The sequence below is a fragment of the Lupinus angustifolius genome, chromosome LG01 (genome assembly GCF_001865875.1).
Source record: "Lupinus angustifolius cultivar Tanjil chromosome LG01, LupAngTanjil_v1.0, whole genome shotgun sequence".
Lineage (NCBI taxonomy): Eukaryota > Viridiplantae > Streptophyta > Magnoliopsida > Fabales > Fabaceae > Lupinus > Lupinus angustifolius.
In genome coordinates, this window is record NC_032009.1 from 34485397 (window position 1) to 34499872 (window position 14476).

At 30.2% G+C, this 14476-nt stretch overlaps 1 protein-coding gene across 2 annotated transcripts; it reads left to right on the top strand.

The window, feature by feature from the left end:
* LOC109362249 (squamosa promoter-binding-like protein 13A) lies at positions 4804-8150 on the top strand. 2 transcript variants are annotated; one of them, XM_019607923.1, is made up of 4 exons: positions 4804-5135; positions 5166-5344; positions 6294-6427; positions 7439-8150. In XM_019607923.1, exons 1-4 carry the CDS (start codon positions 4923-4925, stop codon positions 8065-8067), a joined length of 1155 nt encoding a protein of 384 aa, XP_019463468.1. In that variant the 5' UTR covers positions 4804-4922; the 3' UTR covers positions 8068-8150. The 2 variants fall into 2 exon arrangements, with proteins under 2 accessions (XP_019463468.1, XP_019463458.1); XM_019607913.1 differs by having other exon boundaries at positions 4804-5344.

Here is a 14476-nt window from a genome sequence, read left to right on the forward strand (position 1 = left end):
GAAGTGTTTTTCAGATTTCAAAGTGAAAGGTGTTCACTCCAAACGAAATCTCTTCACTCCAAACAACTCATACACTTTCAGAAACCTTCAAAGGGTGTTTGTAAACTCTATATAAAGGCTCTAAACTCTCACACAAATCACACACAATATACAAGAGAAAACATACAACTTTCATACTGTTTTCTCAAATATAGTTGAATATTCTTCATTGTTGTAAAGAATTCTTTCTTTCACGGGGTGTGAAGAGAAAGGGGAATATATTAAATTCTTTCTTTCACGGGGTGTGAAGAGAAAGGGGAATATATTAAATTCTTTCTTTCACGGGGTGTGAAGAGAAAGGGGAATATATTAAATTCTTTCTTTCACGGGGTGTGAAGAGAAAGGGGAATATATTAAATTCTTTCTTTCACGGGGTGTGAAGAGAAAGGGGAATATATTCAATTCTTTCTTTCACGGGGTGTGAAGAGAAAGGGAATTGATTCACTTGGAAAGGGGTTTTCCAAGAGTATAAGAATTAGGGAGTGTGTAAGGTATATAGAGATCTCGGGGTGAGATATTGTAATTACAACTCATAATTCTTAGTGGAAAAATCTCTTGTGCGGCAAGAGTACCGGATGTAACCTTCGGTGGAGAGGAAGGTGAACCAGTATAAAAACTTCTTGTGTACTTTCTTCTCCTTATCTCTTTCATTTTATTTCCTATTATTTTTTCTGCATATTATTCCGCTGCACTTTAACTTTGATTTTGCAGAAAAAACGGTCATTATTTTAAGACAACTAATTCACCCCCCTCTTAGTTGCACTGTGATACTTACACACGATTTCCGGGAAACAGTTTTTGCCCCACCAAGATTAATTTTCTCTCTCCTAATCTCGTGGACCCCATGCACGAGACCCCTCCCACTTTTTTTTTCCTTTTTTTTCTTTGCCTTGGACCGGTGTTTCCAGTCCAGGGTTTTTAAGAATTTTGTTCTGGTTTCTGAGTTGTATGAGTTATATCAAAATTATAGATTATTATTTGTATTATATTTTTTATTTTGTATGATGTAAACTAAGAGTATTCATTCAGTTACATGTATCACTTTGAAACCTAAATTGGTGAAGGTTTTATTTTGTATGATGTAAACTCATGCCTTGGACAAAACTCATGCAACAAAAAATCATCTAAAATTCCAAAAAACCTTCACCAATTTAGGTTTCAAAGTGATACATGTAACTGAATGAATACCCTATACATGATTTTAATAAAAAGTATACTAGTTTCGTAATATTTTAAAAAGTTATACCAGAGTGATAAAAAGTTATACCAGAGTGATAAAGGAAAGAGAGAGTTGTAAGAGAAAGAGAATCTTTCTCTCATTTGGTAGGGAGAATATGGAAAAAAAGAAAATAAAAGTGGTGGGACCCACCAACTTTTAGTTTCTTCTCTAATGTGAGAAGAAATGGTAAATGAAGAAAGTTTTTTTGGGTTTAGGATTTATGGTAAAATTGTCCTTTTTGTAAAAATATATTTTCTCTCATTTCTAATTCTTTTATATTTCTTTTTTACCAAACAACCCTTACAATCAACTCATTTTCTCATTTCTTTCTTTCTTTCTTCATACTCTTTCTTTTTATCTTCTCTCATCTCATTTTCTTCTCTAAACCAAACAAAACCTAAGTGATATTTAATTCATATACATAACTGACAACATTACATGTGCTGATATTTGTTACCTTGAATTAATTAAAATCTATATCCAGTTACAACCACCAAATCAGAAACCTATTGCGCAGAGCTATGAGCTAACCAAGCAGCTATAATGCCAGGCCCCATCATGCAGAGGCACTTGGCAATAATTACTAGCCAAGATCACTCCCATTATGTTGATGCATGTTCGCTGGAGGTTTCTGTGCCCAAAAGCTGCAATGACTAGTCGCACTCATCCACACTTTTTTTTTCGTTCTCTTTCACTTCCTCTCAAAACTTTTATTATTTAAATTTGTCCCCATAAGAAAATAATAAATGATTTAAAAGTTAAGTACAATTTGAACAAAATAACATCATTTAATATGCATTTCAATCCATATTGGACACTAAACTAAAAATATAAGGTATAAAACTGGAGAGTAATAAATAAATTGACTAGTATTTATTTTTCTTGAAAGCGACTGAAATATCTGACACTACGATGGGACTAAAATCATGAAACCGTTCAATATTAATAATAATGACTTCAAGAAAAACTTCGTATACAAATTTCCAGTTATTAACTTATTACAGTAAAAACTAAATACACAGTGTTGTGTTTTTTTTATAAAAGCTTTATTATGTAATATATATCCTTCAATATAAGTTTTCTGTTAACTTGTATTAAAAGCTTAATATTTTTTTTATTTTTACCTTATTTATATGTTTTAAGTTGTTTATTTTTATTTAACATACGATTTCAACAAAAATGTAGTTTTAGAAAATAAAGGTATGGTTATATGTCTAAATGATATATATATATATATATATCATTTAGACATATAACCATACCTTTGTTTTCCAAAACTCTATATATATATATATATTGTGCATAATATAGAGTTTTAGATCAATATTTTATATTATAATTGTATTTGTGTTTACAACAATGGCAGAGAATTGTGAGAAAATTAGACCAGTATGACCACTATTCCAATCACGTTGTTACCGACAAACTCTTAAAACTATAATATTATAGTTGTAATTATGAATATGAACTCTAATGTTGATGGTGTTGATACTCATCCTAATAGTGTTTACATTGAAAGAGAGAATATCTTCCACTATGAAAATTGACATATATTATTTATAAATGAATTATTAATAAATAAAAATAATACATGTTATTTTTTTATGGTGTAAAAAGATATATATCATTTTTCATATTGTTAACAAACTTAATTTTTGAAAATATCCTATAAACTAACAAAAATAAAAAAAATTACAATGTTGAGTTTTGATCATTTAACTTACTTTTCCAGTTTATAATTTCATAAAATTATAATCTAATAATTTATAATCATAATCTAAATAGGCTACTCTCATAGCTGTTTCTGCTTAAATCAGAATTCAATGATTCTTCATTTGCCTTCTACAGATAACCTATGGTCGAACATAACTCACAATCTGACTTAAATACATTTTTTAGATTCGTTTTCTTTGTTTCCCTTCAAATACATTTTCAGGTTGTTCTCATTTTAAAATTTGAAGTGTTTTTTGTTTTGTTCCCCTGCTCTGTCTCCAACGGGTGTGTGGTCTACAATATTATCAAGTTGCAAGTTGCAAGTTCCAAGTTCCAAATTTCAAGATAAATAAAGGATATATATATATATATATATATATATATATATATATTACTTTTTTATCTACATAAATTTAAATAACATATGTCATTTTTTATATTGTTACTGTATTATCTAAAGATGACAACAAAGCGGATGTATGTTACCATTCCCAAACCCACAATATTTGTGGATACTCATGTAGGTAACGAGTATTCACATGTACCCAATAAATTTTTAATTTTAATTATATATTTGTATATTTTATAATAATTAATATGTAAAAATAATTATTACATGAAAAATAAGGTATTTATATGTTAAACATATGATTATAGTAAAATAAGTTTAATTTATTATGAAATAACAATAAAATATATAATATTAAAAGTAATAATATATAAAAATTAATTAAAAAATTAATTTATAAATATACAAGTACAAAACAAATATCATAATACTTGTTCCTATCCATAACATATTATTATGATTTATGGGTACCCGTTATAGTTATTTTTGCAAGTACTAACATGTAGGTTTTTTCATAATTCCTGCCATCATCAAACGTTAAAATTTAATCATCGTTGACTTATAAGTAATATAAAAATAAGACGAACGAGAGATGATATATAAATAAATATATACATTATGATTTTTGTTTCATTTTTAATGAGTGTGTTAAGAGGATTTTAGGAAAATTGATTAGAAGGGAAAGACATATGATGAAATGTGAAACACAATGGCACATGGTTGAGCATCCATTTTTGTACTTGTTTTTACTGACTAATAAAAGTTGAAAGCAACCAACAGCCTGTCCTTATTATATATATCTACTTTCTTTCCATTCTCAACCTTTACATACATACCCAGATGAAGCCCTATATTTGGTAAACATTTTTTTTTAATTATTAAAATAGTCACTTCAACTTCTTAAATGGAGCATATCAACTATACCATTTATTGAGTTCCATTTCTCTTGTTCTGTCTCTCTCTCACTCTTTCTGTTCTCCCTCAGTTTTATGTTCTGCTTTCGATACATTATATCCTTGTAACTATTTGCACAAATCCACACTTTCATCTTCTTAGGTCACTAAAAAAGGTATGATTTTATGTGGGGTGTGGAAAAAAATCCTCTCTTTATGTCCTTTTATATTATTTTTAAAACAATAAAGAGTTGGAAATAAAACCATTTAGTTCCTTCATTTTATGTTGTTGGTAACCTATTAATGTAACTTCCTGTTTCTTTGGAACTCTTACAAGTTACAACTTCACTGGCTGCTAGGTAGTTAGTTACTCATTAATTATGTATACTTAGCCATCTGATTCAGGTTTGTTACTTTTTATTTACCCCCCAAAATAGGGACAAAAAAATGTCTTATGTTGTGTTGTATAATAATAATAATTGCATATTTCTGGCTATCTGTTTTTTTTCTCTTCATAATTTCTATCAGTTGTCACTTTAAGAATTTGGAGTTTGGTTGTTGACCTGTAATAAGAAAACTATATACTTTCTTGCTCACAGCTTTAATTTCGTGTTCTTTCTTTTCATGCAATTTGAGAAGGGTTAAGAAACAAACACAAGAGTGAGTTTTTGTGGAACCAGAGGTGAGAAAAGTGGGAAGTGTTTTTATTATGGACTGGAATTTGAAATCACCTTCTTTGGATTTGACTGAAGTGAAAAAAGGAACAGCTTTTCCCAACATGGAAACAGTGGATGAAGGGTCAAGTAGGTTTGGACTTTACAGAACAAACGGGGAGTTTTCTGTGGACTTGAAGCTTGGTCAGATTGGGAATGTTGGCATAGAATCAATGTTGTACAAGCCCAAAGATGGTGCTTCTGGTGCTGGACTTTCCAAAATTTCAGGGTCATCTAAGAGAGCTAGAGCTTTTAACAATGGGAATCACATAGTTAAATGCCTTGTGGATGGGTGCAAAGCTGATCTTAGTGATTGTAGGGACTATCATAGGCGCCATAAGGTGTGTGAACTTCATTCCAAGACTCCACAGGTCACAATTGGTGGCCAGAAGCAAAGGTTCTGCCAACAGTGTAGCAGGTGTGTGTTGAATAGACTCCTCTCCGGTACTAGAGAGAATCGTTACTCTCGTGTGTTCTCCTATATCCTCTTACAAAATTGTTACACTAATTGTTCAAATATTATATACACTATATAATAATAAATGAAAAGTAATGCATTCAACGTCTTCAAAATATAAAAAAACAATATTTTCTTTACTTATTAGAATAATAAGCAGAAGGATTTAGAATTATTCATGTACATATATGCCTTAGATATAAAATTGTTGTTTTATGTTTAGCTTTCTTATGATGTGTCCTATTAAGTAATGCAATTTATTTTTTGTTTTTGATATCTAATCTGTGTTTTGTGCAATTCCTTATCCATTATTCATGTTAGCTTCACAACTACTGGTGCCAATTACTTTCTCTTGTTTTCTGATACAGTTAGCATCTTAGTGTAGCTTCTTTAGGAGAGGTGGGTGCAAAAATGTAAACTAAAAAGAAACCCAATTATACAAAACTTATTCCAGCATGAAAATTTTACCAGATTAATCAACATAATTTCCTGCTGCAAGATTCTTGAATATCTGGTTACTTTAACACGTATAGTTAATTTAGTTTACTATATCTATGATTCTTGAATATCTAGATACTTTAACACATTCATGAGTGCATGGAAGACAGTTACAAAACCTTTCATTAAATCTGAGAAAATGACATTCCTCAATGCTTGTATTGTTCTGTTAATAAATCATGTATATGATGAAATGATTACTATTTTTACTTTGTAAAATGTGAATGTGATTATATTTGCTCAATTCCATGCCATATATACATATAATAAACCATTTTTGGCATCTAGATACCAAAAGAGGTGCCAACTAAACCGAATTCGAGACAGAGATAACTCAATTTCATGCCATATTGACATGACATGTTACATGCCTGAAATTCTTTAAATTCTGAAACTACTTTTCTTTGTGCAGGTTCCACTCATTGGAGGAATTTGATGAAGGAAAAAGAAGCTGCAGAAAACGCTTAGATGGACACAACCGAAGGAGAAGAAAGCCCCAACCAGAATCATTCATGCGTTCTAGTAGTTTTTTGTCCAATTACCAAGGTTTGCTTCCAGTTCCTATCTAACTTCTCTTGAGTGGGCCCATGCGTGCCTAGCATTTGAGCAGACATATGCTGAAGTCCCCACATAAAACACAATTACAAGGCGTTGATCTAGTAGCGTAAGCCCCCACTATGTTCTTAGAAAGACCAAAATGTCAAAGGTTCGATTCTCTGAGGGACTTATTGGGAGAGACAACCACATACTCCGAAAGGTGAGAGTATATCCTTGGTAGTACCAGAAACTTGTACACTACTCACCTAGCCCAGTGCTTTGCCACCATCCCTTATTTGGTCCTTTGATGTCTACACTCTTGAAATTGTAGTGGCCATTAAAATAACATGACAGTACACACACTCAAGAGAGAAAAAAGGTCTTTTGCTTTTAAGAGAATGTAGCAAGCTAGTCTATCATTTGTAAGTAGTTTATCTATTACTGGAATATCATGTGTGATGCCTTGAATTTCTTACTTAGGTTGGACATAATCCCTTGACAATAGACACAGATTATGAAACCTTAAAGACAAAACTACCATTTTACTCCATGAATCTATAAGCACCTGTGATATTAGTCCTTTATGCAATTATCATTTTAAAATTTTAAGCACTAGTAATATTAGTCCTTAAAATTGTAAACATGAGTCATTGAATCTATGAATCATAATTTCATGTACTAAAGTGACTATTACTTATTTGGGACTACAATGATAATTTTGTAAAACAAAAGAACTAATATAAAGACATTTACAAATTCAGGGATTACAATGGTGGTTTAGTGTATAGTGAATAATCCATAGTTCTCCAATCGTCTTTCAAATAATTGTTGGGATGGATTATTAGGTGGTCCGGGATCAATTATCCCAAGTGCATCTAGTCGACGGACAAGGATTTGTTGTCCTAAACTATGTCCCAGATCATTTGGGACAACAAATCTTTGTCCATGATCGAGACGATGTCTAAACTTTAACATTACACATGAAATTCAATGTCTGAAAACATACTAGTTCCTTTTCAGGCACCCAATTGCTCCCCTTCTCAAGTTCACAAATATACTCTTCCCATGCTGTAATGAATCCTGCTTGGAGTGAAGGAGTTATTGCTTCTTGTGCAGATATTAGGCTCCACAGTCACAAGCAACACCAACAAGTAAATTTCATTGATAAACAAGACCTTTTTCTTGGATCTTTTCCAACCACAAGCTACAAAGAAGTGAAGCAACTTGCATTCCTACAAGGTGATCACAATTCTACAGCCACACTCAACAACCAAAACACAAATCTTCAAACACTTCTCAGGACTAGCCCTTACTCAGAAAGTAGTAGTGGAGGGGTGAGATGCAAAATGTTCTGTGATAATAGCCTAACAAGTTCTGTTCATGACTCTCCTTGTGCTCTCTCTCTTCTGTCATCACCACAGACACATAACAACCCTGGAAATGGATTGAACCAAATGGTGCAGCCTCACTCATCATCATTTATGCAACCCTTAGGCCTGAGCCTGCATGATAATAATAGCTTGGAGCCTGTGGACTCAGTTTTGAATCCTAATGGGAGTGACCATTGTTCCTCAATGTATAACAACATTGGTTCTAATGGATCACAGGGGAGTGGTGCTCCTCAACTATTTCCATTTCAATGGGAATAGAGAATTTTATGATTATGACTCATCTTTTTGGTTGATGGTTTAGAATGAATGAATTCTTTCCCTTAGATTATTTAAATTATCATTTTATCTTTCATGCAGGCAATGATCTATCACCTAAAAAGAAAAGAAAAAACTGAATTTTATTTTTCACATGTCTAACGTGATGGGGTTGTTTTTACCATGCACTGTCCACTATTTGTTGCACCATATTTCAATATGTAAAGGGGTACTACATCATTTGTGTCTCGTTATAATTCATAAGTGCCTACTTTTATGAAAAAAATCTTATATATAATGACTACATGCGAATTGTGATAATCTTGTTGAGAGTCAAGTTATTTATTCAAAAATAGAAGTTATTTGGGATATATATATATATATATATATATATATATATATGTATCTATATATATACTTTTTAAACTTTTATGAAGTTGTGAAGAGTCATTAAGCATTGTAAGGATTTTTAATGTAATCTTTAAACTATAAAAATACCTATGATATTCATTGAATTTACTTAATACTCTTATGGGACATTGTCCTCCCAATATATTATGTTTTTGTGCGGTTATCTTAAAAAAAACCCATAAAGTAAATTTGTGTCTAAAGTAAAAAGTTAGGAATGCATAATGCATTTACGCCTACATTATTTATTAAGTTGAAATTTTAGTTATGAATAAATATGTGGCTGAACAAAGTGTCAGACTAATATTTTAAGATTTTGAATCAAAATATTATCTCAAAGTCACTTATATGATTTTTTACTTAGCCATTAGTTATTATTGATACCCCTTTCTTAAAAAGTGGGATCAAAGTCAAACGCTCCATTAGTATAAATATTGTAGATGACAATTATTGGAGTATCTTTTTGGGCGTGGATCGAAAGTCTTTCCTAGCAATATGACCACTAAGCATCATATTCCATTGGCAGTTGTGAACTTGTGGTACAAGGATATGATGAAGCTCAACGGAGGCTAGAGCTCAAGCGGATTGAGAGTTTTTGTTGATATCCTCATATATATGAAAAGTATTCACTCATGATTTGTTTGAGAGTTATGAGGGAAACGAAAGGAGAGAGATTAAAGGATTAAGAAGAGGAGGAAGGGAAGGAAAAAGTAAGGCAATCATCTCCCTTATTTGTGAGTATGAAACTAAACTAATGATAATGTAATATGTTTTTTATTTTTGTTAAAAGTATAGAATAATCCAAGTGATAAGAGATGGATTTGTGTATATAGAAAGTAGGAAGTTGTAACTTGCTATTAATAGTAGGCAATTTAAAATTTTGTTAGGTAGTTAACTGCTACTTGCTATAAATAGCTAGCTGTTGAATCTTTGCTAAATAACAAGAATCACATATTTCTTCTCATACTCTAATCATCTATCTTCATCTTCTTTCTTTTCTATTACTTAATATTGCCAAGTTCCAACAAATTTTCCTTTACAAATGTGAGAAATAAACAAATTATATAATATTATTAAAAATGTTTAGGTATTTTAACATTTTAGAGGATTTGAGAAACCCCAAAACCTTTCTCTCTCGTTCATCTAACTTCGAAATAAGAGGAGACTTTCTAAAGTCATCACTTCCCTTTCACTCTAAAACCATACTTCCAAAGAAAGCTTCAAAAGGAAGTCACAATATGTTAAGGACTCCTCACACTTAGGGAGAGGTTGTCTCACATTGATGAATATTAGATAAGTTGAAGTAAATATAAGTTATAAGAAGATTTTTTTTTTATCAAATATTAACCCATCCCTTATCTTCAACCATATACTCACACTTCCTCTAGATACAAACTCTCCCAAGGAACTTTACCCTTACTCCAATTTCATTTTCGAAATTTGTTTCCAATGCTCACAAAATTATAATTTTAGTGAAGCTAACTATTAGAAAAGTAATATATATCATCATATTAAATTGATTTACAAGTTTTTCAATATTAAACAAAGTAATATTTATCACTTATAAATCAATTATTAATGAATAAAATATCAATTTTTTTTTTGTAGCAATGCTATATCTTCAAAGATCTAGATTTTATTTATTTTTAAACTAAGTAATTTAAGAAACTTATCCACACATTTCGAGTATTGGAGAAAAACCCAGATCGAATATAAGTTATTTTGTTTTTTGGTGTATACATAACTCTTTTATTGGTTCTTGCTAACAAATTTTGTTTCCTTGGTGAATACAGAACTTCAAGGTCTTCTCGCTAAAAATCTACTCCCTAATTTTTTATTGTTTGATCACAGTACCACAGACAAATTACTCAAACCCGTTACTACTACTACTAATCTCCAATCCTCATGACTTTATTTTCTAACTTTAGTATTCCTTTTCACTAATATCTTTATAGATTAAATATAATTATTTTAGTTAAATTATCTTAAATTTTACAAGTAGTATATACTGAAGTGCATCTCATCATTCGCACAGTGAAAGAGATAAATTTCTCACTTATCCATAGAGTGAGGGGATACAGCACAAAAATCAAAAATAATTAAATAAGTGCAAAAAGAAAATTTATACAAATCACACTATGCATTATAAATCATTAATGAATCACTTCTGACACGTTCCTTTTCTTATTGTAGGAAGATATATATATATTTTTGAATAAATAAAGCTTACTGGGCATTGGAGAAAGTAGCATGAAATACAAAAATGCATGACATATATATCAGATAAATAAACCTAAGAATCATGATTATCCTCCCCTTTAAATCTTAACCAAATTACAAAGTTACCCGGTATAGATGTGAACCCCAATGACAATAAGAAAGATAGTGATGAGGCCAAAGTAAATAATGGCATGAAGAAGAATAGAAGCCCCACTAGTTTCCATGTTACCAAACTGAACAACCCTTCCTCTCCCTGGTATCTGAAACAGTAGCCCTGGACTCAACAGCACAAACAGCACCACTGCTATCACCACTGGGCCCCAATCAGCCATTTTCTCCCTTTTCAGCTTTTGCTCAGAGATAAAAAGAGGATACTGTGTGAGATAAAAAGAACAAAAAAGATTGTGAGTGCTGAGTAGTGGTTTATTTGTGGGTAGTTTTTGGTTTTGAGGTGGAAGGGCATTGAAGTAAGGAACTAATGGAAACATGTCACGTTTATTGGTTCGGGGTTTGTGGATGGGCCCAAATAGTCAAATCTCTCTTTTATGAGATTTGGACAGCTTTGATTATTCTCTGATTGGATACTGGAAAATAGAAATTGAATTTAGAGGAAAAATATATCTAATAAAATTTTATATTCTATCACTATATCATTTATTATTTATTTTTAATTATTATTAATTTTAAAAAAAAAATATAAAATAAATAAATAATAAAAAATACAATTATTATGTATAAATTGTATAGAAATTATAATATTGAATTTTGATTTAAACATATTCTCTATCATAGTCATCAATTCTAGGAAAATTTAATTGTTTAAATTAGTAAATAGATATAAACTATTAAATGTTCATAAAATTGATGGTTAGGATGAAGACTAAGTTTAAGGAGTAAGTGATCCTACTCGACTAAGTTTTTAATAAATTTGGGAAAGTTAACTTGTACCAAAGGAACACACATTATTCAAGTAAGAGAAAATAAAATTTTTATCAGGCAAACAATTTTTTAATACATTGAGAAGGGTTGGAATTGGTTTTCCAATTAGTTCTATAGTTCTTAAACTAAGACAATTTTTTTTTTGGAATTTGCAACTTCTCTTTTTTTTATACGAAAAAAAGTTATACAGTCCCACTACAAAATTGGGTCGGTTTGGGATTTCCAATATCTTTTGTTTGTTTTTTTCTCCTTATTAACGTATAAATAAAAAAGAGTAGTACTAACTTCAAATTGAAAAAAGCAAGTCTAATATTTCTTAATGGCCAAATCTATTATCACACTAATGTTTTAATTACTTTACACCAAAACTTCGCAAAATACTAAAATGCCCACAACGGTGCAACTTTGATATTGTTAGGCAACACAAATTTCTAATTTCTGAGGTAGAATATTATCTTTTAAAAAAGAGATTGTAATATTTGAAAACTAGTTTTTAAAGAGTTGCCTCAAATAATTTCTACAAAATTATGATATTTTACTGGTCATTCTAACTCTTCTAAATTTACTAAATTATATTAACTATATCATACTAAAACACCTACTAGTAATTATAAATATATATATAATTAATTAATTAGTAACAACTTTACCATATTATATAGATAATAATATAAATAATTATAAATTACTAATAATTTTACTAAAATTCTAGTATTTACATATTTAATTATCTTGTCAATAAATAATTATAAACTAATAAATTAAATATAACAAAATAGCAAATAAATAAAATGGAAAATGATACATTTTCATATTAAATCCTCCTATACACAATAAAGTGGCATATGTCATAAGTTGATACTTTATTTATTAACGAGAGAAAGATTTACATGAAGATGTTTGTATGTGAAGACATTCTATAAAATTTTGACAACACATTAAACATTTTATTTTAATTAAAATGTAATTATTAATGATTGTGTAAAAAAACAAAAGTACACGTATCACGTGTTATATATGTTTCTATACAAGTTTTCTCTATTAATGATCAATTTACAATTTACACGTATCACTTTGTTATAGGTATAAATATTTGTATGAAAATTTAGTAAGATAACATATTAATACTCAAATAATACATGGTATGGACCGTACGTACCGGCCAGTTTAACTGGAAAATCGGCGAACTGGACCCCTAACCGGTACATTACAGATGTTGAACTGGCAAAGTATCAAAACCGGCCGGTTTATACATTTTTTTTTAGAAAAAAACTTAAAAACTTAAAAACTAAAAACTCATTACAAGGTGACTCATCTTTCCAACTCTTCTCAACACTGCAAGACACATACTTCCAAGACATACTTAGATTACACTTTTTGGTTCCTAACATTTGTGTGTAATCTCAGTGACATTTGTGTAATCTCAATGATACTTTTGGATTGATATATGTTTTGTAATTTAGACTTTGAATTTGTTAAAGACTTAAAGTTGTTTGTTTATGTGAATTTTGACTAGATTATGAATATGACTTATAAATTTGAGTATCTACCTATTTGAATTTTTTTGTTATAGGTTTATATATATATATATATAAATAAATATAAGCAGATATGTCTGATTTAACCGGCATACGGTTTAACATGACTGGAGAACATAACACTTAGAGTTTGAGTTATACTATATTAATGGTTTTTTCTCTCCTAAAGAATAGTGAGAAGTGTAATAACCACTTAGATTTTAGTTATATGAACTAAGAAATTTGAGTATCTACCTATTTGAATTTTTTTGTTATAGGTTTATATATATATATATAAATAAATATAAGCAGATATGTCTGATTTAACCGGCATACGGTTTAACATGACTGGAGAACATAACACTTAGAGTTTGAGTTATACTATATTAATGGTTTTTTCTCTCCTAAAGAATAGTGAGAAGTGTAATAACCACTTAGATTTTAGTTATATGAACTAAGGTGGAAAGGTTTGGGATATACAAGGGTGTGGGGTGTCCAACCTTCTATTAATATTGATCTCCTAATTTTTCTCATAATAATAAAATTGAGACACTTCTTCTCACCTACTCTCTCTTACTTTATGCTTACATTGTATCACGCTTCCATGGCTACTATAACTCCTTGGGACTTCACAGTCCTTCTCTGTCGTCTCCTTCTCTGTTGTAAATCATGGCTTTCCATGAAACTCATTGAAAAAAACTTCCTTGTTTGGCATCATTTCATGCTTGCTACTCTCACATCCTCTTGTCATGAGGTTTATTCTTGGTATGGATATTCCTCTTCAATTTCTTTCTAGTGATGATCATTTGATTAACAAGGTAGATTCAGATTCAATGTATTTGCGTTGGAAAGAAAAAGATCAAGCTATCTTCTCATGTTGCATTCTTGGTAATTGTAGGAGGAATTGCATAATTTATACCACAATTATATTAAGCAAAAATATAAATGTAAATAAAAATATGAGTTTTACTTTACTTATATTTTTAGTATATTAAGTTGAAATATAAATGAGGTAGATATTAGGTCCATTTATAGAAGTTTTGATGGTTACATGAATGAGGCTCAACTAACACAAGTGTATAAATGTTGTGGGATCCAATTATGCAATTTTGTGGAGTTCATGACTAATTAATGAGTATGAATGCTCTTACTCACCAATATTTTCTCATTTCCTTCCCTCACGTATAGAAAGTCTTGAATTTGAACAATATCGTACATGGTGCTCATAGTAGCATCAAATATGCCAATTTTTTCCATTGATTCATACTTGGGAGAAAGGACTTTCACCTACCCGACCCATTTATTAGATAGCGAGGAACATCACCCAT